At 35.0% G+C, this 27,430-nt stretch overlaps 1 protein-coding gene across 2 annotated transcripts; it reads left to right on the forward strand.

Annotated features, from left to right (window-relative positions):
• The first annotated feature begins 2,906 nt into the window (after window positions 1-2,906).
• LOC150099191 (uncharacterized) lies at window positions 2,907-19,723 on the forward strand. Of its 2 annotated transcripts, none has more exons than XM_090403512.1 (3): window positions 2,907-3,081; window positions 7,115-8,283; window positions 18,039-19,723. In XM_090403512.1, the coding sequence occupies exon 3, from the start codon at window positions 18,235-18,237 to the stop codon at window positions 19,153-19,155; it is 921 nt and encodes a 306-aa protein (XP_090259638.1). In that variant the 5' UTR covers window positions 2,907-3,081; window positions 7,115-8,283; window positions 18,039-18,234; the 3' UTR covers window positions 19,156-19,723. The 2 variants fall into 2 exon arrangements, with proteins under 2 accessions (XP_090259638.1, XP_090259639.1); XM_090403513.1 differs by having other exon boundaries at window positions 8,173-8,283.
• The last annotated feature ends 7,707 nt before the right edge of the window (window positions 19,724-27,430 follow it).

Below are 27,430 nucleotides of genomic sequence, written 5' to 3' on the forward strand. Positions count from 1 at the left end.
CATCCACCTCAGTTTCCACAAATATCCGACACTTTCACTATGGCAAGTCAGATCTGATAGACCATGCTTTGGATACCCCTGCAAACAGGATCAATTGGAAAGAAACAAAAGTAATGCACAGAAGCTTCTACAAGTCAGAGAGATTGTTCCTGGAATCAACAGAAGCCTAAAACATACTCCAAACCCTAACAAGTATGGCTGTATAAATCTACCAAAGATTTGGGAGACAGTCATCTTGAGATCAAATTAATATTTATTATTGTGTTGCACTCTGCAATTACTTAACTAGCCGAACTGTTAAACCGGATTGTCGTTGTCTTGCATTTGTAACAAACATTGTGTTGTGTGCTCTGAAGATGCTGGATATAATACCAGCGAAATATTATCTTTTAAGTTAATAAATGTACACCTGTGTTCATATCAATACCTTAAATTTATTACAACATGTCTGACAAATAGATAAGCCTATTCACGCGTATAAATATTCTTCAATGAGATAACATCGTACGTAAGGCACGACAATAGGGTAAGTGGAAAGTAAAATTGGTGCGGCAACCGAACAGGTTAGCCATCTTAAAAAGGTGGCGAGATTCAAATTTGATACCAAACTGTATAAATATTAGAAACAAGTTTCACTCGGCCAATGCCCAACATATTTATGAAAGAGCGAGTTATCACTATTACGAGAACAGATATACGCTACTCGCCGAAAACTTTCAAAAATAAATTCCTCCATCAATGTACTACGTGATATATTAGCTGACATTTTGAACCCAGAGCTATGGGATGTCTTGGATAAAATCTCCGACTCGACAGCCAATAAAGAATTTGCTAAAGTTAAAAGTCGACTCCTGGAAAAATTTGAAATTCTTCACCAACGCATTCTTACGCAGCGGCCGCAATAACATCAAGATGGGGGCGTTGTGAACCTACTATCGACATCCTTATCCAAAGAGGCCACGAGTGCATTATGTCTTGGACACAATTTTGCTGTTTCTCCTAAAGAAGTGCCTAAAACCAAAATAATGGCTACCGTTGAACGTGGGATTTACGACTTGACTCCAGCTATAGCCAATAATATTAGGTTAGACATGGCGAATACCCTAACCCATTCTAAGCCTCCCAAAAATAATATCCCACATAAAGAAATAATAGCTCCAAAAGAACTACGCAATAATAACCACATTACAAGCAGGAAGTCAGACAAAAGAAACGCCACTGTAGTAATGGATACAACAGAATATTAAAGCCAAATGCATGCGCTGCTCCAACACTGGTCTACATATCAAATCATAGATCGAGATCCCACCAACTCACAAAAGAATAAGGTGTGCAAGTTACTGAAGAAAGTTACTTCTGGCCAAACGAAATTGTCAAAAAAACTCAAACCCTTGCATGTTAAAACACCCAGAATATATGGTGCTCCTAAAACACACAAACAAGGTACACCTTTGTGTCCTATTGTAGATAGTGTAAACAGTCCAACATATAAACTAGCTAAATATTTAGCCAAATTACTAACCACTTACATAAACAATTCTCTCTCTTTTGTTAAAAATTCTACCCATCTAAAAACTATTTTAGAAAACCACACCTTAAGTAGTTCAGACCTAATGATGAGTTTTGATATCACCTCATTATTCACTAATGTACCACTGATTGAAACACTTGACCTAGTATATTCACAATTTCCCCCAGATGTATTTTATCTATTTAAATTCACAATATAGGCAGGTTATTTTACATGTAAAGGGAAAATATAAAAACAATTAGACAGTACAGCTATGGGTTTGTCACCTTCTCCCCACTTATCCAGCTTCTACATAGAGCATCTGGAAAAACTATCAACACAGCCACTCTCAAACCTAGTCTCTGGTTACACTATGTTGATGAATTGTTTGCTATTTGGCCACATGGCCAAGAAACCAATGACTGCCTGCCCTTCCTGGACACACTGATCACACGTCTTCCAGAAGGTTTCTTATCATTTTCGGTTTATAGAAAACTGACACATACAGGGAGACACTTACAAAAACAATGATACCATCACCCTTCTCAACAATATGGTATCTTAAAAACACTAAGCTATAGAGCTAGAACAATCTGTTCCAATGACATTGCTCTCGCTGCTGAACTTTCTCACCTATGTCACACCTTCTTAACCAATGGTTATAATTCCCATAAGATAGATAACATACTAAATGCTACCCAGAATTCTCCTCTATCTACCAAGAAGACTACTAGAAAACTATCACCATCCCATACATTAAAGACACATCTGAAAAGATATCTAGGTTGCTTAGCAAGTACCAACTGCGCACAGTATTTAAACCTTATGTAAAATTCGCAGTTCTCATCCGTTCATCTAAGGACAAATGTACTCCTTTTTCACATCCAGAATTCTATGAAGTGCCCTGTTCTTGCCATCAAGCCTACTTCAGACAAACAGACAGACAGACAGGAGGAACTGTGGTCATCCGCCTCAGTGAACACAAAAATATATTTCCAACACTTTCGCTATGGAAATTCGGGTCTGGCAAAACATGCTTTGGATACCCATGCACACAGGATCAATCGGAAAGAAACAAAAGTAATGCACAGAAGCTTCTACAAGTCAGGGAGGTTGTTCCTGGAATCATCAGAAGCCTTAAAACATCCATCAAACCTTAAAAAGTATTCCTGTAGAAATCTAACAAAAATTTGGGAGACAGTCATCCTAAGACCAAATTAATATTTATTACTTTTATTTTATTTTATTTTATTTTTTTAAAACTTTCTAATACTATTATTTGGAGTACTATTTCAAAACTTTGAACTTTTTTTTTAACCTAGATGGCGCCCTATTAGGACTTTAGTCTTGTGTGTTGCAAGCTGCAATTACTTAAAAAACTGGCCTCACGGTTACACCGGATTGTGGTTGTCTTGTGTTGTGTGCTCTGAAGTTATATCAGCTTTTAAGTTAATAAATAGTTATTTTCTTATCCATCTGTGTGCATATTAATACCGTTAAATCTATTACATGTCTGACGAACAGATAAGCCTATGCACGCGTATCCCGAGCTTCGTCCATTACGTACAAAAGTAATTAATGCTTAGAAATATACTTTCTTTATATCCGATTATCCGTTTCTTTTTTTTTTTTTTTCACTTCTATAATTGCTGTTCCTCTTATATATTACGATTTATGCACTCACAACATTGATTAATAATTGATTTTTTAATATAAATTCTACACACAAAAGTGTTTAAACATTAATTTAGTATTAGACATATGAAGAGCCAAAGGCTTCAATTCGGCGACATATAACTTGTTTAAGTTAAGGGATATATATCCTATATAGTTTCTTAGCCGAATAAGAAACTCAAAGAGTTTCATGCCGAATATAGTAGAAACTATATAAAGTTCACCGATTCCAAGCGTAAGCAAATACCTGGATACTGCAGCAACTGCAGTATCCAGGTATTTGCAAGGTAGTGCAAGCTGAGGCAACTCATGTCTAAGGTGGAGCAAGCTCCGATCACTATTCTTGATATTACCCATAATGTGAACTTAGCTCCTAGGAGCTGTATTACTGTTCTACATTATGAGAGAAGGTCACTACCCAGACCGGTTAATAATTTATTAGGACACATCTCGGCAATACTCATAGTAGGGTGGCAAGTTCTGTTCGCTACAAACTTGATATTAACTAGGTCTACCTACTCACTGATGAGACCTCAATAAATGTTGAAACCGGTCTGGGTGGTGACCTCTCATAATGTAGAACAGTAATACAGCTCCTAGGAGCTAAGTTCACATTATGGGTAAATATCAAGAATAGTGATCAGAGCTTGCTCACCTTAGACATGAGTTGCCTCGGCTTGCACTACCTTAAGGGTCAGTTGCTGCAGTATGCAGGTATTTGCTTACGCTTGGAATCGCCAAACTTTATGTAGTTTCTACTATATTCAGCATGAAACTCTTTGAGTTTCTTATTCGGCTAAGAAACTATATGGAATATATATCCCTTAACTTAAACAAGTTAATTTAGTATGGTGGGTTGGCTAAGCATAACCCCATCCACAATACCCACTGACCCATGTGAATCGCAGATGGATAGTTAGCTATTCAACCTCTTTCATCCTATTTCTCTGTTAACTTCTCTGTATAGAAATAGAGAATGATTGTTATGTAATTATTAGTCCTCCTCTTCTTCCATATATCCTTTCTGTTTTTCCTAAATATACTTTATCCCTCTATTTCTTATACAGTGTCATCCTCAGCCAGGTATGTTTTGCCAAAGCAGTCAATTTTGTTCAAGTTAAACTCAATAAGACCACAAAATGATTCCCATTATTTGTAATAATTCTGGCTTTGCAATATAAACAAAATAGTGCATCTCTAGGATGATGTGAAGATGCATAGATACGAGACTAACAATGGCTACTCTTAAAGGTTCAACAAAAACCTGCTATCTAGGTTGTCTCCCACCACATCTGTCATCTTCAAGGCAGTCCTTAGTTATGATCCTGGTAACTTTGTTTTTTATGATTCACATTCATCTATTGTGAAACCATTGATTTTATAAATGCAGATTATTGTTTCCATTTACATTCAATCCTTTCTTTCATTAGCCTCACGTCCCAATAGCTACATGTATTCCTTTTTCTTTCTACTTACATTCTAGCACTCATTTAATTCAAAATATGTGGTCTTTTGCCCAGATGAAATCAAATGATCAGTGTTTTGGTAATATACTCAAAATCTCCCCTTTTACTTTTCTATTAAATCACTGCTTGTCCAATTTTATGTGCTACTCAGCTAATTTGTATCCACTCCTTTTGTCATGTTACTCTCATCTCAGCCCCAATTTGTACCCAAGTAACAATTTCACTATCAATCAAAGCAAGTATTCCTTATACACTGAATCACCATATAGAACTTTATTTTATCCTACCTTGCACATTGTACTGTTTCAGTCATCACCCCAACATTCAAATCTGTCATCCTTACATTTAACAGAGTCTTACTCTTGCACACAACCCCTCCCCTATTGTGTTATTAATATAACTCATTAATCTTTTTTCGCAATGTTTTAGCACAAGTTGCCTGTTTCAATCTGAGAGTATATACATAAATAAAAGAATTACATATAAAAAAATATTAAAAACAAAAAAAAAAAATTATGTGGAGACAGAGATGCTCAACAAGTTCAGCCATCTCATGGTCCCTGAACCTAACACAATATTTTTAATGACTGAAAATAGTACAGGTTGTATGGTTGATTTTATTGAGTTTATGGGATGAAACATCAGAGTTTCTGGGAGTAAAAAACCTGCTCGTCTGTGCCAGAGAACAACTAATTCGGAAACTGGTCAAAAAAAAGACAAAAATATTCCTCTGGTTGGCGACTAGATTTCAACCGAAGCTTCCGTCATTCAGTCAAGCACCATGGAGTGCAAACACCATTTCTACTGAACTACACAGGGATAGTTTTCTAATGTATATATTAGATACATTATGTAGACCGATCCTAGGGTATTTTTTGCAGGAATGACTTAAATCTGTTATTTACTATAATAATATTTGATATTTAAATATTTTGTAAATAACAGATTTAAGTTATTTACAAAATGTTTTTTTTACTTATGTTAATTATTGGATCATAATAGAATAATTTTTTTACTTTCATTTGAAAAAATATCATTTTAATATCTAGTATAATTTGCATCCTAAAGTATCTGAACGTATTTATTTGTTCTGATGTTTGTAATAACTAGCCCTATTTTACTTCTTTCTGGGATCATTCTTTTGAAAGGCATTATTTTTGTTATCACTTCAGATATTCTCATATTATATTGTTCAGATATTTCGTTTAATAAGTAGTTTAGTAATCTTTACAAATACTTTTCTGATGTTGCTAATACTATATGACCATCTTCAAATAATTGTACATCTGTCTTTATTTGTGAGTTTCTTTGTATATCAAATGAGTTATGATCTGTTCCAGATTATAATTTTATTTATACCTATATTAAAAATGATAGGTAATATTCATTCTAATTTGACTGGTATTTTATTTTTGATATATATTTATGAACACACTATGAATTAAAGATGCCAAGAAATTATATTCTTGGTTTAATCCTTTATCCAAGTGTAAGTAAACAAAGTATTTTCTGTACTGAGCAACATGTATATAGAAGCTAATGACCACGTCACTTGCCTTATTATCCCATAATGCAAAGCACATATCTTTATGGACATGTATAATGCTATGCATTATGAGAAGGGTCACTCAGACTGGTTTCAGCCTTTATTGAGGTCTCATCAGTGGGAGCCAATCCCCAAGGTGATACCAAAATTGAAGTAATGCAGAAGTTATATTTCCATTTATGAGTAGCCAAAAGGTGTCGCACCTTATTATTAAAATACTCTGGATTACAGATAGTTGTTGAACGTTTGTACACTTGGATATGCTATAAATTATGGATGCCAATAGTCTTGGTTTAATCCTTTATCCAAGTGTTTTATTGAAGTTTGTGCCTGAAGTATTTTTCAGAACTGGGCAACTCTGGGTAGTGACGCTTCTCATAATGCATAGCATTATACATGTCTGTAAGGATATGCTTTGCATTATGGGATACTAAGGCATGTGATGTGAAGCCATTAGCAAATTTTTATTTCTTTATTATCCAGAGATTTTTTAAAATAGGTTACTCATTTTTTTAAGTTTAAGTTTGTATTTTTACTTTTTATTTTATTAGTTTGTTCATGTGTTTTATTTATAGGTTTTTGGTTTTTCATTTTATTTTTAGCCAATTTCGTTTAAGTTAGATTTTTGCCTTGACCTTGTGATAAATAGACTTTAATTCAAAACTTCTGTGTGTTCTTACATATAGGATTAACTCAGCTGTCTCAAAATTTATAATAATTATTTGACCGATCATGTATATTTATGTCCAAATACTGAGTTAATTATTCTCATATTATTAATTTATAAATTGCATTCTATTTGTTATTATATTATGTACTATTATTGGTATGTAATAATAATGAATTTCATTTATTGTTCAGTGTTTTTTTACTTATGTTAATTATTGGATCATAATCGAATAATTTTTTTACTTTCAGAGTGATTGACGATACTTCATGGACATGAAACATTGAAATTTTACTTAAAAGTATATTTTTGATTGTTGTTATTATTGAATGTTTTTGCACAAAATAATACAGAGTAATCTTTTCTGCAAGACATGTAAATTGGTCTCTGTATTTGGTGAATATAAAGCAGTGTATAATCTTTCAGATCCTTTGAAAAGTTTTTGAAATAATGAAGCAACATTTACTTTCTGTTCCTGAGAAAGCTTTTGTTAGTAAAACCTTTGGTAGATGAAAACATAACATTCTTATCCCTGCGGAGGTCATGGTCAAAAAAATTACAGCGTAAGTCTTGTGTATCTGAGAGATACATTCATTACTAGTTTGTACTAAAATGCGTTAAAACTTAAAAAAAAAATACTGCAAATATAATACATGATGGTTTATCTATTTTCAGTTAAAATCTTGAAATTATTGAAGAAAGAAACAAAGAAAAAAAAAACTTCAACTAAACCAATACTATACTATACTGACATTGGAGTTCGCGATATCTCTCAGATACAATTTACTATCAAATAACACTCTCACATTCAACTCTATCATTCTCATCATCAGACTCGGGTAATTTTAGGTATTATGGGGGGACATTCGCTGAATCTCTTCAACATCTGATGGATTATCCAATCAATATATTTTTCCAGCCATTTTCAATGGTAAATAAAAAAAAATATATATATATACATTACTGCATAAACAATGTGGAATATCACTCGTAATATATGCATGCGCAGCTAGTCATGACCTCCAAGCTATACACTGGATATATGTAAGAATATTTATATTAAACTATTTTTTTGTGTCTGTCAGATCAGCCAAGACCTCTGCAGGGCTAAAGTTTTAAATGAACAGACCAAAGAGAAAACTTTAAGTTCTATTAGGTCTGAACCCAGTTTATGCTTCTCCAAATTTCCTTTCCACAATTTTTATTAGCCTCTTCTCAAGTATGCTTGCATGAATAAATCTTACCCAGAATACTCAGCTGGGAAATTCCTCTGTAAATCTCTCATTCAGTTTTGTTTCTCTTTTTATAGAAGGGGATACTGTGAGAGCTTTGCGACATTTATCTGGAATTCAACCCTCTGACCAGGCCTTCTGATTTATGGTCAGCTTAAAACTTACTTCATATACTTCAGTATTATATTGTGAGTGGTGTTTGTGTAGAATTATTGATTTTTTATCTATTATATTGTGTTTTTTCCTTTAAAAAATTAGTGTAGATTTTCTTGTTTTTAGAATATTTAGTATCTTTATAGTATTTTTATTGTAGCGCCAATGTGACAAAGGTTGCTGACAAAGACCATGTTGTCCCAGCAATTTAAATTTGAAGGATTTTATTCAGTGCAGTATATGTGAAATGTATTTGTCAAGAAAATTAAAGAATATATAGGAGATTTCAAAAGTGAGTCTTTCTTAGGTGATGAGAACATAACAAATACTGACTGTAAGATGTAAAATGATGTTATTAATGACATATGTGGAAATAGAGAAATATGACATGGATATTAATAAAGAAATAGCACATTTAAATGTTATCCTTCGTAGGACAAAGCATGAAATTGAAAAATTGCAGAAACAGCAAGAGTTGTATGTTATATTAGCCCTGCTTGCCTTAACAAATGTCAAGACAAGCAGGGCTGAAAAAAGAAGGAAGCAGCTGATCCAAAGGAATAATGACAACCGACCAAACAAAAAAGAATAACAACAAGTCAAGGAGAAAAGTATATGTATTGTGACTCGATGATCAGGGAAGTACTTAACAAAAAGTGTGACAAAATCATGTTTCCTTGGTGCAAAAATTCACAATATTAGCCACAACATCCAGATGCAAAAAGGTAAGTCAAAGAAAATTATTGTCTTGGTTGGTACAAATGATTTGAGAGGCAAGAAGTATTGTATGAGGGAGGATATGAAGATATTGTTAGAAAAGGCAAAACTGAAGACCAAGAAGGTGAAGATTGTAAGTCTCTTGCTACACTATGTTTGAGGCAAACTGAGGAGGAGGGCATTGATAGCCAATAAGGCTATACATAGATAGATTGTACAAAAGGAATGATTTAGAATTTGGGGATCGGTGGTCTCTCTGTTTGATAGAAAGAAGGATTTCTACAATGCTGATGGACTACATCTAAATGGTTTTGGTGTTAGATATGTGGAGAGAGAGAGAGAGAGCCTTGTACATTGAACATGCTGAAGTGCAAATTCAGGGAACTTACAGAATTAGGATGGAAGTGAGTCTGTGTAAATGCACCCATGAAGAGAGTGAGTGTGACCAAGTGAGGAATGTGGTCTCTCAAGCAAAAAATATTGAATAGGGTAATCAATTGCAAATTAAAGGTGGGTGGGGGACTAAAGGGATGCTGCAGTTTCTATATACTAATGGGGATATAGGGAGGGAGGAGTTTTCGGGCATTGGTTATTGCAACCTCGCCAAAATTATAGGCATTGGTGAGACTTGGCTAACACCAGATGATGTGGTTACAGGGATTGAATGTGAAGGGTTTAGTATATTCAGGGAAGATAGAGAAGATAGGATGGGGTGAAGAGTACTGCTGATGATAGTGGATGAATTATAACCAAAAAGAAGAAGACATACATGAGGGTGGCTGTTCATTTGAAGCAGTCTGGTCTGATATTAAGGCCAGTAAGACATAATATGCAATTGGTTATCAGTATAAGTAAGGGAGTTCCACAGATGATCTGGAAGGCATGCATCATCAAATTAATACAATGAGTACAGAGTGAGTGATTATTATGGGGGAATTATTATTATCCAGGCCTCCATAGAGTCAAAAGACTCATCATGGGAGGTCATTCTTAGGAAGCACTAAGTTTATCACACCACTCCTTGAAGTCATTGATCATTCTTGCTCTAACCACTGTCTCAAGCAGTGCATTCCATGGTTCAACCACCCTCCATGCGAAGAAACCACAGCTTTCTTTTATAACTTCCAGGGATGACCCCCTTTTCATCGTTCCTTCCTGCCGTTCTGCCAAATGAAAGTACTCCCCAATATGTACCCTGTAACTGCCTCTGAACAGTTTAAAAGTCTCGATCACATCACCTCTCCTATTTCTATTCACCAAAGTCTGCAGTCTGCGTTCTCTCAGTCGATCCTTGTAACTGACATTGTACAGTCCTGAAACCATCTTTGTTATCATTCTCTGTACCCTTTCCACAGCTAATTTACCCCTTCAAATTCTGGGGACCAAATTTGAGAACAATAGTCTGTGTGGATCAGGGCCTTATGCAATGGAATGATAACTCTTTTATCTCTGCAGGTCAGTGTCATTCTCAGTACTGCAGCAATCCTCTGAGTTACCTTCACCACCTTTGCAATATGCTCTCTGAATTTCAGTTTTCTATCAACCATCACCCCAGATCTCTTGTCTTCTGTACTTCCTCCAGTATTGCTCCTCCAATCGACTATGTACCCTTGCATCGATGGATCCTAAACTTCAAGACTTTACATTTTGCTGCATTAAACCAACACCCCCATTCATTTGTCCATGTGTCTAGTTTATTCAAATCCTCTTGCAGGGCTGTCACATATGCACTATTACTGATAACCCTTCCCAGCTTCACATCATATGCAAACAACTCAATATCCCCAAATATACATTGAAGGGAAATAGAATTTGTTGTGAAAGTTTTTCCATTATACTATAAACTAAAGATACCAAGAAATTATATACTTGGTTTAATCCTTTATCCAAGTGTAAGCAAACAAAGTTTGCGATTGAAGTATATTCAGGGCTTGGGTAACTCGTGGTAAAGGTGATATAACTTCACATCACTTGGCTTAGTATCCCATAATGCAAAGCAATTTCTTTGCATTATGGGATACTAAGGCAAGTGATATGAAGTAGTATCCCATAATGCAAAGCAATAATTGTTTTGCATAATGGGATACTACTGCTTTGGGATTTCCATAAATTAAAGATACCAAGAAATTATATACTTGGTTTAATCCTTTATCCAAGTGTAAGCAAACAAAGTTTTCGCCTGAAGTATTTTCAGGACTGGGGCAACTCATGGTAAAGGTGGTATGACTTCACATCACTTGGTAAGTATCCCATAATGCAAAACAATAATTACTTTGCATTATGGGATGCTATCACTGTGTGAGGAAAGCAGCCAGTGTCGTCATCATCATCATCATCATCATGCATATCAAGAATTTAGGCCTAGCATGTTCTGTTCTGGCCTTAGAAGTCATTGTTGAATCGTTTAAAAGACGTCCTGGTTTTCTTTTTCCTAATGGCTTGTTTTGGTAATCTTTCTGTTTTCATTCTTTGAACGTGTTCCATCCATTTATGTTTATATTTTTTAATTTTTTCTATTACTGGTTCTTGGTTTAATTCTTTCATAATTTCTTCATTTCTTTTGTGATCAAATAGGGTATACTTTGCAGTTTTTCTCATAAACTTCATTTTTGCTGTTGTTAATCTTTGTTTGTCTTTTTGTTTTATTGTCCAGATTTCGCTTCCATACATTAAGACTGGTAGGGCTAATGTATTATATACTTTTAGTCTGGTTTGTTTTTGAACTAGGTTTGGTTTAAATATAGAGTTAATTACACCTGTTATTTTTAAATATTTTGCAATTTTTACGTTTATATCTTTTTCATTTTCATATGTGATCGTACATCCTAGGTAGTTAAATGAATTCACCTGTTCTAAGATCTTGTTATCTATTACTATTTTAGTTCTTGCTGGATCTTGTCCTTTAAAGGCCATAGGTTTTGATTTTTCTGTTGATATTATCATACCATAATCTTTGGATATCTCATTTAGATCTAAAATAGCTTTCTGTAGTTTATCTTCAGAATTTGTAATTATTATTTGGTCGTCGGCAAAGAGGAGAGTGTTTAAGTTTACTGTATGAGAAAGTTTAATTCCTTGATATAAATTTTTATTCCATTTTATTATTATTTCATTTAAGTAGATATTAAAAAGAGTTGCTGAGAGGGGACATCCCTGTCGAACCCCTTGGTTTATCTCTCTCATATATGATAGCTCGTGATTTAATCTTATTTGTATTTGATTATTTTCATATATACTTGTGATAGGTTTTAGGATATTATTTGGTATTTGTCTTTCTTTTAATATGTTAAATAATATGTTTCTTTTAACTTTGTCAAATGCTTTTTCAAAGTCAATAAATGCAATATGTGTTTCTCAGTTGTATTCTCTTCTTTTCTCTATTATTAATTTTAGGCAAAAGGCCTGGTCTATACGTGATCGTCCTTTTCTAAATTCATTCTGTACTTCTAAAATAAAGTTTTCGGAATATTTTATTAGTTTGCTATTTAGGATTCTGCTATATATTTTGTAACAGGAATTTAGTATACTGATACCTCTATAGTTTTTAGGGTCATCTCTATTACCTTTTTTAAAGATAGAAATCACAATTGCTTTTTTCCATTCTATTGGGGGGGGATACCAGTTGAATAAATTTTATTTAAAAATAATAAGCAGCCAATGTTAAAACAGAAATAATCAAACAAATTAAATTAGACTGTAATAATGTTATAAACACTTGGACACATGAACTGTTTTATTGCAGATTCTATAGGTAATTGTTGATGTTAAATTCTCATGTGTTAAGAGATCTAATTAACAATTTCTAGGTGTTATTTATCATTTGGCCTTTTAAGGGAGCTACGTGAGTGAATGACTGCAGTAGACTCTTTTTAATTTGTTGAAGAGAAAAAAAAGTCTTTCTAAATATGCCATGGTGGCTAAATTGAAATCATTTTGTCATGGACATACAATAAGCTTGGCTAGACCATTCTTCTCTTTTGTGAACATTGTCATTGACATGTTCCTTAATTTGAAACTTCAGCTTGCCTGATGTATGCAGGTTGTACCATAAAATATGGGATCCTTTCAACATCTGGAAGATCCACAAAAATGACATTCCTTTAAAACTATGAGGTATGGTATCAGAACACTGACCTTATTTGTTGTACATGCATCTTGCTGGGCTATTGCAGAGTCACATTTGGAATACATGACTCTTACATCAAGAATTCTCTCCATTTTGTTCAGAAACTGTTGTCAAAAGTGAGATGTCAACATTCTGGTTGAAGAGCTGAACCTAATTAAAGATCTCATCTCATGGAATGTCACTAGACTATTTAAGCATTGCCTCTTTGAAGGAACAGTGATCTTTACAGACACCTGCTTGAACTAGCAATGGGCAGTCCTTTATCTCCCCCCCCCCACACACACACACTGATCTCTTTATGGAAAACTGAGACACATTTTAATAGTTTCGATGCATAATTTATATGCTTTACAACAGTTCCTTCATTCTCTTAATTTGTTCCATTCTGATATGCACTTTGCTTTGAAATTGAGGAATATAGGCAAAAATAACTAACACTTGGTTTATAGTTTGTAATATACACAGTGTTAATTATTTTTTATTTCATTAGTTTTATTGCATTAGGCAAACTATCCTTTATGGATATCTTTTTTTTTTGTCACCATAGGTCAGGCTAGTAGTTTTAATGGTTGACTAAATTACTGACTTTAGCATATCATGTGGATTGTAATGTAGCTTGTTTCTTTGTATATATATATATATATATATATATATATATATATATATATATATGTGTGTGTGTATACTCCTGATGATGACCTTGATATAATGGTTAAAATATCAAGTGATTATTTTGATTTATATGAAACTGAAGTTTTACTATAAAACAGCAGCAGTTTCCATAATTTTTAATGTATTTTTTCTGAATGTTCTAATTCTTCAAAAAAAGCTGGATACTGACATTTCATTAGAGGTTTTTCTCAAGCCCACCCATCTTCATGCTTTGTCTCAAAATGTCAACTGTCTTATATACAGCTAATTTAGAGTTCCGGCTAATTTCTCTCTTATTCCATATGAATTTATTCAATTGACTTCCCACCATACCAGCTTTGCTGATTCTGTTGTCTATTTCTATATTTAATTTACCATCTTCAGTAAAAATTGTGCCTAAGTAGCTGAAATGTTTTACTTGTTCGACAGGTTCTCCATTCACAACACAGTTGACATTTTCATTGATTCTGCCTATTTTCATTGTCTTTGTCTTTTTATTGCTGACCTTCATACCATATCTATTACAACAGCTATTCAATTTAGTCAGAGAATCTTGCAGACTTGTAGCGGATTTATTTAGAAGTATAACATCATCCACATAAAGCAAAGAGCTGACATTAACATCTCCAATTTTGATATCATGTTTAATACCACTTTCCTTCATAATGTGATCCATATAGATAATGAATAACAGATGTACATCCTTGTCTCACACCAGATTTAACATTAAACCATCTTCCTGTACTTCCTTCAATTCTAACTGCTGACTTACAATTCAAATAAAGACTAAGTATTGCTTGATATAATGCCCCGTTGACACCATATAACTGCAGCGTATTGAATAGCTTCTCTCTTGGCACCTTATCATATGCCTTTTCCAAATCCACAAAACTTAAATACAGATCTTTGTTATATTCCTGCTTTCTCGACTATTTGTCGTAAAGTGAAGATCTGATCCTGACAGCCTATGTTTGGCCTGAATCCAGCTTGTTCTTCACCAAGCTTTTCTTCCACAATTCTTCTCAACCATTTCTCAAGTATACTTGCATAGATCTTGCCAGGAACACTCAGTAGCGAAATACCTCTGTAATTCTCACATGCAGTTTTATTTCCCTTTTTATGTATGGGTACTATAAGAGCTCTACTCCAATCATCGGGAATTCGTCCCTCTGTCCAGGCTTTATGAACTATGCAGTGCAGCCACTGTAAGACTCTTATACCACCATACTTCAGCATTTCTGGTCAAATATCATCTACTCCAGCTGCCCTTCCACATTTCAAGCCTTTAATGGCTTTTTCTACTTAAAGTATGGATATGTATTCCTGCCTGCATGCCTGGTCAGTGTTTTTTACCACTGTGCTGTCATCACTGCTTGTTTCATTTAGCAGTTTTTCAAAGTAATTACTCCTTACTTCAAGGATATCTTTTTCTCCTGTTTTCATGTCACCTTTATCATCTCTAACTCCTTTTACAGCACTCTTTCCTCCATTCCTAAGCTTCTTCAACAACCTCCAGAATATTTTGCCACCTTCTTGATATTTATTTTCTATATTCTTGCCAAAGTTCTCCCATGACTTTGGTTTAGCTAGTTTTACACAGTGTTTAGCATTCTTGCATTTGTCTCTATATTCTCTAAGAGCATAAGCTGACTTATTTGACAGGAACTTTTGATATGCTTTCTTCTTTTCCTTCACTGCCTCTTTAACTTCCTGTGTCCACCAGGGAGTTCTGATTTTTTTATCCTTGCAGACAACCTCACCACATGCCTCTATGGCAGAATCAATCAATGTTTTCTTCAGAGTTTGCCACTGAATCTCCAAGGTTTGATTCCTGTTCTCAAACTCTTTCATTTTTTCCTCAATAATCTTTGTGTATTTTAGTCTACAGTTCACATCTGAGAGCTGCTCAACTTTTATTCGCTTTAAAACTTTCTTACATGTTATTCTTTTCAATATGAAATTCAATTTTATCCTGCTCAAGACTAAATAGTGATCACTTCCAATTTCAAATCCTCTGTACACTCTGGTGTCCTGCACCAGGGAGAAAATATCACTATCAACAATAACATAATCAATGAGACTTTTCTTATTCCTAGCCTCTTCTCTCCATGTGAATTTGTGCACATTTTTATGTTGGAACATGCTGTTAGTAATAACCAGTCCATGTCCTGAGCAGAAATCCAACTGATATTTGCCATTATTATTAGTTTTGCTCTTTTCTTCAAATTTTCCCAAAATGTTTTTGTATGTCTCACAATCATTTCCTGTTCTGCTATTTAGATCCCCAACAAGGACCAACTTTTCCTTTTTCATTGTATCAGTTGCTTTTTCTAAAGCCTCAAAAAATTCCTCCACTTCAACCTTAGTAGAACCTTCTGTGGGACCATAGGCACAAATAAGTCTCATTGTCCAGTTCCCCATTCTCATATTTGCCTACATTACTCTACTTGAGACTGACTGCCATTCAAGAAGATTAGCCTCGTATTTTGTGTTGAATACTATGGCTACTCCTTGTTTTCCTTGATTGTCATTGCCTGAATATAACATTTTGTATTTATTGCTCAGAGAGATCTCACCAGTTTTGGTCTTTTTTGTTTCAGTCACCCCTATTATGTCAATCTGGTACTTATCTAGTTCCTCAGCTAGCTCCATTTCTTTGCCATTCAGGCTTCTTATGTTGATAGTACCGATCTTTAACTCTGGTGATGTTGAGTTGGGGTTTGCTTTCAGATTTGTTCCAATAGCTGACTTTTCGCTGTTCGCCCTGGTTCCCTGGCAAAAACAACGGGGGCCTTGTTTAACCGGGCGATGCCCCAGCTGGCATCAAATTTTGTCATTTTGTACCATCATTTGTTATTTTGGTTTAACCAATAAAAATACAATTTGGTCGGCTAAATCCCAGCCCAAATTGCCAGCCCATCCTCATTCGTTCAGTATCCAAGTAGATACCCAACAGGGTGCACCACGAGAAGGTGAGGATTGGAAATTAGGTCAGAAGCCCTGGTCAGTTCTCCGCATTCCTTTAAAGGCTATGTGGAGGTCTCCTCTCAGTTATACAGCTTTGACCCTTAAGCACCCCTAGCAGCAACATTGATATTATTATTACCCAAGACCTCATGGAGTCAAAGACTCATCTGGGAGGTCCTTTTATCACACACACATAGCTCATCATACCATGCTTTCAATACATTGAAACTCCCTGCAGACACCACACTCTCAGGCAAGGCATTCCAATCATTTACGACTCTTCACGAAAAAAACCTGCCTCTCACACCTTCTTTATACAGTTTCCAGGGATGACCTCTGTTTTTTCTCCCGATCTCCCACTATTTTCTGTAGAACTTCTCCAGCATTGATCCTATAACAACTCCTTACCAACTTGTAAATTTCTATCATATCTCCCTCTTCCTCCTGTCCACCAGACTCTGCAAATTACATCTCCTCAATATTTCCTCATACTCGACATTCCAGAGGTCATAAACTACCTTAGTCAGTCGCCTTTTGACCCTTTCCAACATCTCTTCATCCTTCTGAAAACCAGGTTACCAAATCTGGGCACGTAGGTCCATGTGTGGCCTAATCAAAGCCTTATACAACGGAACAAGAATCTCCCTACTTCTGCACGGCAGTGTCCTCCGCATCATTCCCAGAAGCCTTTGTGTTGTCTTCACAATTTTGGCTATGTGTCCCCTAAATTTCATATCTTTATCCTCTATCACCCACAGATCTCTTATTTCTTCCACCTCCATCAATGTATCCTCATCAAGCATAAATTCTGCATCCCATCTTTGTTTTCCAAATTTTAAAACATTACATTTTGCAACATTGAACTCGCATCCCCATTTCCATGCCCAATCACTCAATTCATTCAAGTCTTCCGGCAAGGTCACAACATCCTCACTACTCTTCATGGTTCGTCCCAACTTTGCATCATCTGCAAACTACTGAATATCAAAAAGAGAAGAAACATCTGTAGCTCTTCCTCTTTCCATACAAATTACATTGTTGATTAGAATACAACTACCATGCCCTATTTAGAAGAGAACTTTTTTTTTTCATTCGCTCAACAGTATTAAATGTTTACTGCAGTGGACTCTTTAAATATGATTAAACATGTGGTTGAAAAATAATCAATTCAAGCAAGATAATACTAATTAGGGGCTGGCAGAGAGAAAGAGAACAAAGTAGGAGAGAGAATTCCTATTTTTTAATAATGTAATTTCTAGTTGAAATGGTCTTTCTAATATTAATTGTGTAAATAATTAAATGTCTTTCTTAATGACTTTCCCATTTCAGGCTACTACTTTTTATAGATAGAGGAAAGAGAATTCCATTTAGCTGTCATTCTTTTTTTTCACTACTGAATATTTTTCAATTATGGTTAACCTCTAATTCAGAACGAAAAGTATGTGGAAATTTTTATGAAACATTTTGATTAGGCATAAACAGTATTTTCTCTCAAGAGCATATGTGTGAAACATCTTGAACTTCAATGAAATATTTGGAAAATATGATGCAGTCTCCCTTGATAACTATTACTAAGGAAACTTTTCTCTGTGAAACTTGTGGTAAATCATTCTCACAATCTTATGATCTTGAAATTCATGCAAGGGATCACACTACAGAGGAAACATTTATCTGTGAACTTTGCAGCAAATCATTTTCATCCACTTCACATCTTGATGCACACAAAAAAGTTCACACTAATGACAAACAATTTTTGTGTAGCACTTGTGGGAATTCATTTAAAAGATCTAATCATCTGAGAGATCATATGAAGAGTCACACAAATGAGAAAAGTTTTACTTGTGAAATATGTGGCAAATCATTTTCAAAAATTTCAAATCTTAAATCGCACATAAGAATTCACACTGGTGAGAAACCTTTTACTTGTGAAACTTGTGGTAAATCATTTGTACGTCTTCATGATCTTAGGAGACACAGAAAGCTACTCAACAATGAGAAACCTTTCAGCTGTGAAACTTGTGGTAAATCATATACACGTATCCATGATCTCAGAAGACATATAAAAGACCATTCTGATGAGGAAAGGCCTTTTATCTGTGAAATTTGTGGAAACTCATTTAACACATCTGGAAATTTTAAAGAACATGTGAAGATTCATACAAATGAGAGACCTTTTGTATGCGAAGTTTGTGACAAATCGTTTTTAAAATTGGCAAATCTTAAAGCACACTTAAGAATTCACACTAATGAGAAACCTTTTCCATGTGAAACTTGTGGAAAATCATTTTCACGATATCAAGATGTTGAAAGGCATTCTGTTGTTCATAGCAAAGACAAACCTTTCATCTGTGAAACTTGTGGTAAATCATTTTCTCATCGTAGTTATCTTAAAAAACACACAAATAGTCATAAAGTGAAGCCATTGAGAGCGTATATATTTATATGAATTGCTTAAGCAAGCAGTGGGGAATTTGCAACCTTTCTGCATACTTGTCTCAACGAGCACAAAGAGAAGTGTGATTTTGTCCCACTTTGCACGTGCAGGTGATTTTTAAGTTTGCTGAGCAAAACATGGAGAACCATTTGCAAATTGGATACAAAGGAATACACAAATGTGATTTCATAATCTTGGTTGAAAATTATGGTGTTATGTTTGAAGATATTGAGAAACACAATAATTGTACATAGATCAGCTTTTCAGGTACATCAACCTCAAATGAACCTGAAGATTGCAGGATAGGGCCCTTGAAAGAGCATTTTGAAGTCTGAAAACAAGAAACTAGTCCTCTTGAATATGGAAGAGTATTTTTCACAGTATGACTGCATCAACATGATTCTTGTTTGTTCTGTTATTTTGTACAAATGTTGTGATTTAAGATTTCTGATATCACTTAAATCAGAACATGCCTGCAGTTACTGATGACAGTTGCTGTTTTCCTTTTTTGTAAATATGAAAATTTCATATTTGATTTGACCATAGAAACAGTTTGTAGTATGAATAATTTTCAGTGGTGAGTTGCTTGAGAAAGATGTATAAACTTTTTTTTTTTCACTTGGTTACAAATTAAATTAAATTTGGCAAGAAATTATATCTTGTTTAATCTTTTATCCAGTTGTAAGCAAAAACAAGATTCGTGCATGATATGTATCTTCATTACTAGGCTACTTATGTATGAGGCTGATGACTTCACATCACTTGCCTTAGAGTCCCATTATGCAAAGGAGATATCTTTTTGGATATGTATATTGCTATTCATTATGGAAAGAGTTTTCACCCTGACCAGTTTAAACCTTTACTAATGTCTCCAGTGGGAGCCAGACCTAGAAGAGATACTAAGGTTTGAATTAATACTGAATGTATATTTCTCATAAGCAAGTAGTAGGTGTATATCATCTTATTGAAATTTTCCAGATTAAAGATAGCAGGTTTTTTTCACCTGGCAAATTAAACTTATCAAGTATTAATCATCAGCCTCTATATACAAGTAGCCTAGTTAGGATGATCATCACACTGATCATCGCAGCTTTCATTCTTATATTTCACTACATTTATAATAGCAGCCCCTACCAGTATAGACATACACTATCCAAGATTTATTTACCTTTCCATTCATTAACACTTCTACTCAACTCTTTTCTTATGTTCAAAAAAATTTTCTTGCTGAAAAATATACATTTAAACTTTGTAATCTGGCACCCATCCTGCTTACTATAGTCATGAAGTGGCTTGAGAAAAGATTCATATTTGATCTATACAATGTAGGTTACCAGATTAACTTACAGAACACAAAACAAGGGAATTAATCAGGGCTACACATATACCAGTTTCTAATGTTATTTGCATAAATAATTAAAATGCCTTAACAATTTTTTTCCACTTTCAAGATTACTTCTTTTTTTTATAAATATAGAAAAATGAATTGCACCTAGGTATGTTGTGAAACATTTCTGTTTTCTAATTTGGGAATATGGAATACACAGTATTTTAGGCTCTCCAACATGTATGATACATCTGTGAATTCAGTAAACTATTAGGAATCAAATCAGCTAATGCTGTTTATTCCCTTGTAATGAGTTGGCCAGGCCTTTAAACCCTGTCTAGCTTTTGGAGACTAAGTGGGCAGTTCAGTCTCCACCAGTAGCCAATCAGAGATAGCTGGCCCATGTCTATTACTAATTATAGGCAGCCACCGATGAAGAGGCTGGCAAACAAGTGCTGCCATCTCTTGGTACCTAACCCTAACAGGATATGATACTATCTGAAATAATGTCGGTACTAAGTCAATTTTTCCTGAGTTTACGGAATGAAACACCTGAGTTTCTTGGAGAGAAAACCTGCCTCACATGCCAGCGATCGATTAACTCGGGAACTGGTCGAAAATAGGCTTAGAAAAAGTTCCTTCAGTCGGCGACTAGACTTGAACTGAAGTCTAATTTTCAGCGACCAAGTGCAGAGGATGCAAGAGCCACTTCCACTGTGCTACACAGGCCTCCAGCTATTAGGAAGATATGTATAATCTTTAAAATTCACAGCAAGGAGTCAGTGATGAGAAACTCACCTGTGAAATTTTCATAAAATCATTTTTGCAAATTTTGTATCTTCAAGCACACAAAAAGTTCATACTAATGAGAAACCATTTTCATTTTAGAGTTGTGGAAATGCATATAACAGATGTTGTCTTTTGGAAGAACACAAAAGTTTTGGTTGTGAAAATTCTCTGGAAATGCCATTTATATCCATAGCATTAGGCTGCACACAAAGAAAAATTGCAACTTCTTTTCAAGTTTTTCTTTGATCAATTTCTATGTTAGTTCATCTCTGTCATGGACAAGTATGGGTTTCTTTTATTCACCCTGTGGGTTAATTGTTTAATCCTGGAAACCCAGAACTTTAATCTTGCATCACAAAAATACAATTTACACTATTACATACAATAATCAACATGACTTAAGGTTTAGAGCCACGAGATGCAGCAGTTGTGTACTGTGTTCTGTCTTCAGAAAAGGGCTGAAGGACTTCATCTACTCCTTTTGCCAAATAAAAGGCATTAGAGGATTAATTATTTATATATGCATGTTTTGAACTGTTAGATACAGTGGGATACATTTTATTTTTGTAACTTGAGGGAAAAATAAGTGTTAATAGTTGTGAGACACCTATTCTGCTAAACCTTGTGGTAAATCATTTTCTCATTCTAGTTATCTTAGAAAATAAGTACTCATAATAAAGGGAAAACCACATATATAAATCGTTTAAACCATTGTTACTGCAACCTTTTGTGACTTATTTGCAGGCTTTCTGCATTGTGTTTTAGACAAGTATGCAAAAATGAATAAAAGCAAAATGTTTATTTTTTTCCACTTTCTTGCAGATTTAAGTAAAATAGGTGTTGAGTAAAATATGGACAACTAACAGACTGGGGCGCACATCCTTGTGGCTCTCTTTGTTAGTCTTAGCAATATTGGGAAACAGTTATGCAGACTTTTTAGTGACACTAATATATCAAATTCACCCAAAGAGACCGGAGAATAGAGCCTTCAGCCAACCAGAACTTTGAAATCTGAGAATCTCAAAATATCAAAACTCTTTTGAAATATCAAAAAGTATGTTTCAACACATTTTATCGACATGTTCTTTGTTATTCTGATGCGATCTGTTTTTGTGATTAACACCACTCAATGTACCAGGGAGTTAATATCTGCCTTGACATATTATTTTAATATCTGTCTTGCACTGGATCAAGTTCCAAAGGAGTGGAAGGAGGGCAAGATTGTGCTGCTTCACCAAAAGGGAGGTGGAAGAACTAGAGCATCAAATTATAGGCCTGTCTGTGTGTCAGGTGTTTGTAGTTAAGTTGTTGGAGAAGCTGGTGAGAAGTCGGATCCAGAATTGGGTTGACAACAATGGTGATATCTTTATCTACTCATTGATTTGCTAAAGGGACGTCATGTTTCAGTAATCTACTTACTTATTACAACAAGGTGCTGTTTCCTTGGACAGGAGAAGGATACACAGTAATATACTTAGATTTTGCAAAGGCTTTTGATAGATTACCACGTGATAAGTTGATAGCCAAACTAGAGTGGATGGGGTTGGATATTATGAGGTGGTGTCTGAAAAGTTGTCAGCCAAGCAATGAACAAACAAATTTATAATTTAAAAATTATTTTTATTTTGAAACATAATTAACAGTTTTAAGACTAATTCCAGTGGCGATGCTCCAGCACCATTATCTCGTCCCTGTAGCGGTTCTCAGTAAGATCGGCAAAATACACCTCTACAGCTGCAATCACCTCTTGATTCGAAGAAAAATGATGACCACTGAGGAAGAGTTTTAGTTTTGGGAAGAGATAGAAGTCAAGGGGAGCCAAATGTGGGTAATAAGGTGGATGTTCCAACAATTCAGAGTGCAGATTCCTTAATTTTCCCATTGCCAAAACATTGTTGGCAGGTGCATTGTCCTGAGGAAAGATGATTTTTTCTTCTACAAACCGGGTCTTTTTTTCATGAGGTTTTTTGTCTAGTCTGGATAAAAGAGCGGAATAATATTCCGCAGTTATTGTTTTACCCTTTTCAAGATAATAAATAAAATGCCTTTAGCATCCCAAAACACTGATGCGATGACCTTTCCTGCTGATGGAACTGACTTCGTCTTCTTTGGTGCTGAATAGCCGGCTTCTGTCCACTGTTTTGACTGCTGTTTGGCTGGTGGGTAATGGTGAATCCAAGTCTCATCCATAGTAATAAATCGATGCACAAAATCAGTTTTATTCTTGTTAAAATGCTCCAAGGACTTCAGAGAATTTCTTGCGAGCGTGTTTTTGATCTGTTGTGAGCAAGCATGGTACCCATCTTGTGCAAAGCTTTTTCATAATTCTTCATGCAAAATATATCCTACATTTTTTTTGCACTACCTAAAGGGTGTCGGTTGCTGCACTATCCAGGTATTTGCTTACGCTTGGAATCGCTGAACTTTATATAGTTTGTATATTCGGCATGAAACTCTTTGAGTTTCTTATTCAGCTAAGAAACAATACGGGATGTAATATCCCTTAACTTAAATAAGTTCATGTCGCTGAATTGAAGTTGTCTCTTCATATAATTAGCATATCCTACATGTTTTGAAATGCCTATAGACTCAGCAATTTCACACATTTTGACTCGCTGGTCATCCAATACACTCGTCGTGCACTTGATCAATGATTTCTGGTGGTGTTACACTTTTTGGATGTCTTTCATGTAGATCATCTTCAAGGGCTGTACCAGCTTTGAAGATGCCATGTTTTAAACTCGGCAGCCCATTTCTTAATTGTCGAAAATGAAGGAGAAGAATGTTATTAAACATTTATGAACTTCGAATGAATTTCTTTTGGCGTTGAACCTTTTATGAAGAATTTTATAACCGCACAATACTCAATTTTATCCGTTTCAAGGGATACAGACAACACTTTTGCTTCAGACTGCTGTATAAAACAAACTACTTGATAGAGTGACTTGCAATTTCACATAGATACTTATGACAGATGTGCCAACTTAGAAAACAAAATCTTGCCAATAGTGTTTCCATCTATAGTCGAGGCAGAGAACTTTTCAGACCACCATCGTAGATCAGTGCATTGGATCAGAGACTGACTATATGATAAGTATTAGCAAGTTGCATATGGGGAGCAATGTCCTGGAAGAGGGAAGTCACAAGTGGTGTACCTCATCAATCTGTTTTAGGACCATTACTGTTTAACTTGTATGTTAATGATTTTGGCAAAGATTTGGATGGAGATATTCAGTTGTTTGCAGATGAAGCAAAGTTGGGACAAACTATGAAGAGTAGAGGAGATGTTGTGGCCTTACAAGAAGAATTGAATAAATTGAGTGAATGAGCATGGGAATCAGGATGCAAATTCAATGTTGCAAAATGTAAGGTTTTAAAATTTAGGAAACAAAGATTGATGTAGAATTTGTTTGGTGGGATATATTGTCGGAGTTGAAGGAAATAAATCTTGGGGTGATAGATAAGGATCTCAAATTTAAGGGTCACATTGCCATTATTATGAGGATAACACAGACTTCTGGGAATGATGCTGAGGACACTGACTTGTAGGGAGATTCTTGTTCCATTGTATAAAGTTTTGATTAGGCCACACATGAACTACTGTGCAAGATACAGTCACTTGGTTTTCAGAAAGGATGAATAGATGTTGGAAAGGGTCCTGAGTGGCTGACTAAGCTAGTTTTTGACTGCTTATGTGGAATATGAGGAAAGGTTGAGAAGATGCAATTTACAGAGTAGTGGATAGGAGGAAGAGTGGAGATATGATAGAGACCTACAAGTTGGTAAGGGGTTGTTATAGGATCAATGTTGGTGAGGTTCTTGCATGTAGGGTGGTTGAACTAAACTATGGAATGCATTGCCTGATGGAGTGGTGAGAGCGAGAACAGTCAATGCATTTAAGGAGTGGTATGATAGACTGTTTCCTAGGAGGGACCCCCCTCGATGAGTCTTCATAGACTTATGTTTCTTAGAAAGGACCTCCCACGATGAGTCTTTTGACTCCATGGAGACCTGAATAATAATAATAAGCATTGGGAGATCATGGAGAACCAGACTTAATCCCTGGAAGCTGTATGAGGAGGGAGTGAGAAGCAGGTTTTTTGCATGCAGAGATGTGAATGTTGGAATGCCTTGCCTGAGAGTATGGTGTCTGGAGAGAATTTGAGTGTGTTGAAGGCACAGCATAATGAGCTGTGTGTATGATAAAATGACCTTCTAGATGAGTCTCACTGCATGGGGTTTGGGGTAATAATAATAATATGAAATTTATGTACAGAAACATTAAAACTTAGGAGGTAGAGAAATGATTATTATTAATATCTGACCTCCATGGAGTCAACAACTCATCGCAGGAGGAACCCACTATCACATACAAAGTTCATCCAGCCATGCCTTAAACTGATTCATTCACAGCACACTCAGTCAATGCATTCCACTCTCCAATCACTCCATGTAAAGAACCTATTCCTCACTCCTCTGCTCACACCCTCATACAGTTTCCAGCAATGGCCTCTTGTTCTACCTCCCTTTCCCATGTTAATGCTATAACAATCCCTGACTAACTTGTATGTTTCAGTAATTCACCTCTCTATTCACGAAGCTTTGGTTACATTTTCTCAATCTGTCCTCATACTTCACATTCCAAAGACCACTGATCACCTTTGTGAATCTTCTCTGGACCTATTCTAACATATCCTCATCACCACGAAAACCTGGTGACCAGTGGCAGCCAGTGAAAATTTTAAGTGGGAGTGCTGCATATACAAAATAAAATAAATAAAAAATAAAAATTATTTTTCCTAATCAGTAACCAATTTATTAATAAATAAATTTACATATTAAAATTGCTTTATTAAAAATATTTCACCCTCACCCCAAACAAACACCAATAATAAAAGTTTCGTATCACAAAAATAATGCATGAGCATACGATACACTGTCCAAACGAGCAGTGTCGGAATGGCTTGTAATAATCACAAGCTCAAATGAATATCGGCGAGATGGCTGCGTTTCGCCATCTCGTAATTCTGACACCGCGTTAGATTGCAGTGTATTTGTTTCGTGTAACGATAATCGAAAAATATAATTTTATATGTTATTTTAATAGAATAAAATAAGATTTGCAAAAAATTGTTCACCCTCACCCATGCATCATTAAAAGCTTTGTATCTTGCAGAAATAACGCATGCAAGCATATGATACACTCAAACGAGCAGTGTCGGAATGACTTGTAACGTGCGATCTCATGCGCAAACGAATACGGCGAGTTTGACTACGATTGGTGATTGGTCGAATATGATAATATCGACACTGCGTTAGATCGCAGTGCATTCGTTTCGTAATCTAAAGCGTTAATCGAACAACAATTCCAATTATTAACTATTCAATCACTGTCGAAACATAAACTGTAACCTTTAACATGTATTGCATTTATATAATGTAAGCATTGTTATTATTTATAAATACAAACAAAATTTAAAATTTCCATTTTTTCCTTGGGGGGGGGGGTGCTGCAGCGTCGCAGTGCTTATGTATAGACCGCCACTGCTGGTGACCAAATCTGTGCATATGAGGCCTGATCAAGCCCTTATACATGGCATCATAACGTCGTTATTTCTGCAATTTTTTTTCTGAAATATTTTTAAAAATATTTTATTTTCCCTCTTTAAAATTTAAAAAATTTTTACATATTGGTATTTGTTTCTTGCAAATGAAATATATTTCACAAAAATATATGTATATATATTATAGCAGTAGAATTAAATGTATTCTTTCAGTGCTGCATAAAAAGTTAGAAGTAAGTGGGGATCAAGTTGACTGATAGGTGTGTTAGACCAGCAGAAAAAAGACAATTTTTTAATAACTTATTTTAAACAGTGTTACAAGGAAGAACAGAAAACAAGGCTCGCACCAGTCATAGTTCGTCTGACAAGCAAGGCTACAAGAGACAATCTCATAAAAGCGAGCAGACTGAAAAAACCAGTAGTCAAGGATTTAAATGCATCGCAAGACAATACGCCAATCTTTCTATCTGAGTATTTAACACCTTTCAATCAGAATCTTTTGTACCAAGCAAGAAAAGAAAAAACAGAAAAAAAGTATCAATTTTTATGGATCAAAGACGGCAAAATATTCTTGAGGAAGTCACAGACTTCAAAGTCTATACAAATA

The sequence above is a fragment of the Typopeltis vanoorti genome, chromosome 14 (assembly GCF_054136105.1).
Source record: "Typopeltis vanoorti isolate ZY-2024b chromosome 14, IOZ_Tvanoo_1.0, whole genome shotgun sequence".
NCBI lineage: Eukaryota > Metazoa > Arthropoda > Arachnida > Uropygi > Thelyphonidae > Typopeltis > Typopeltis vanoorti.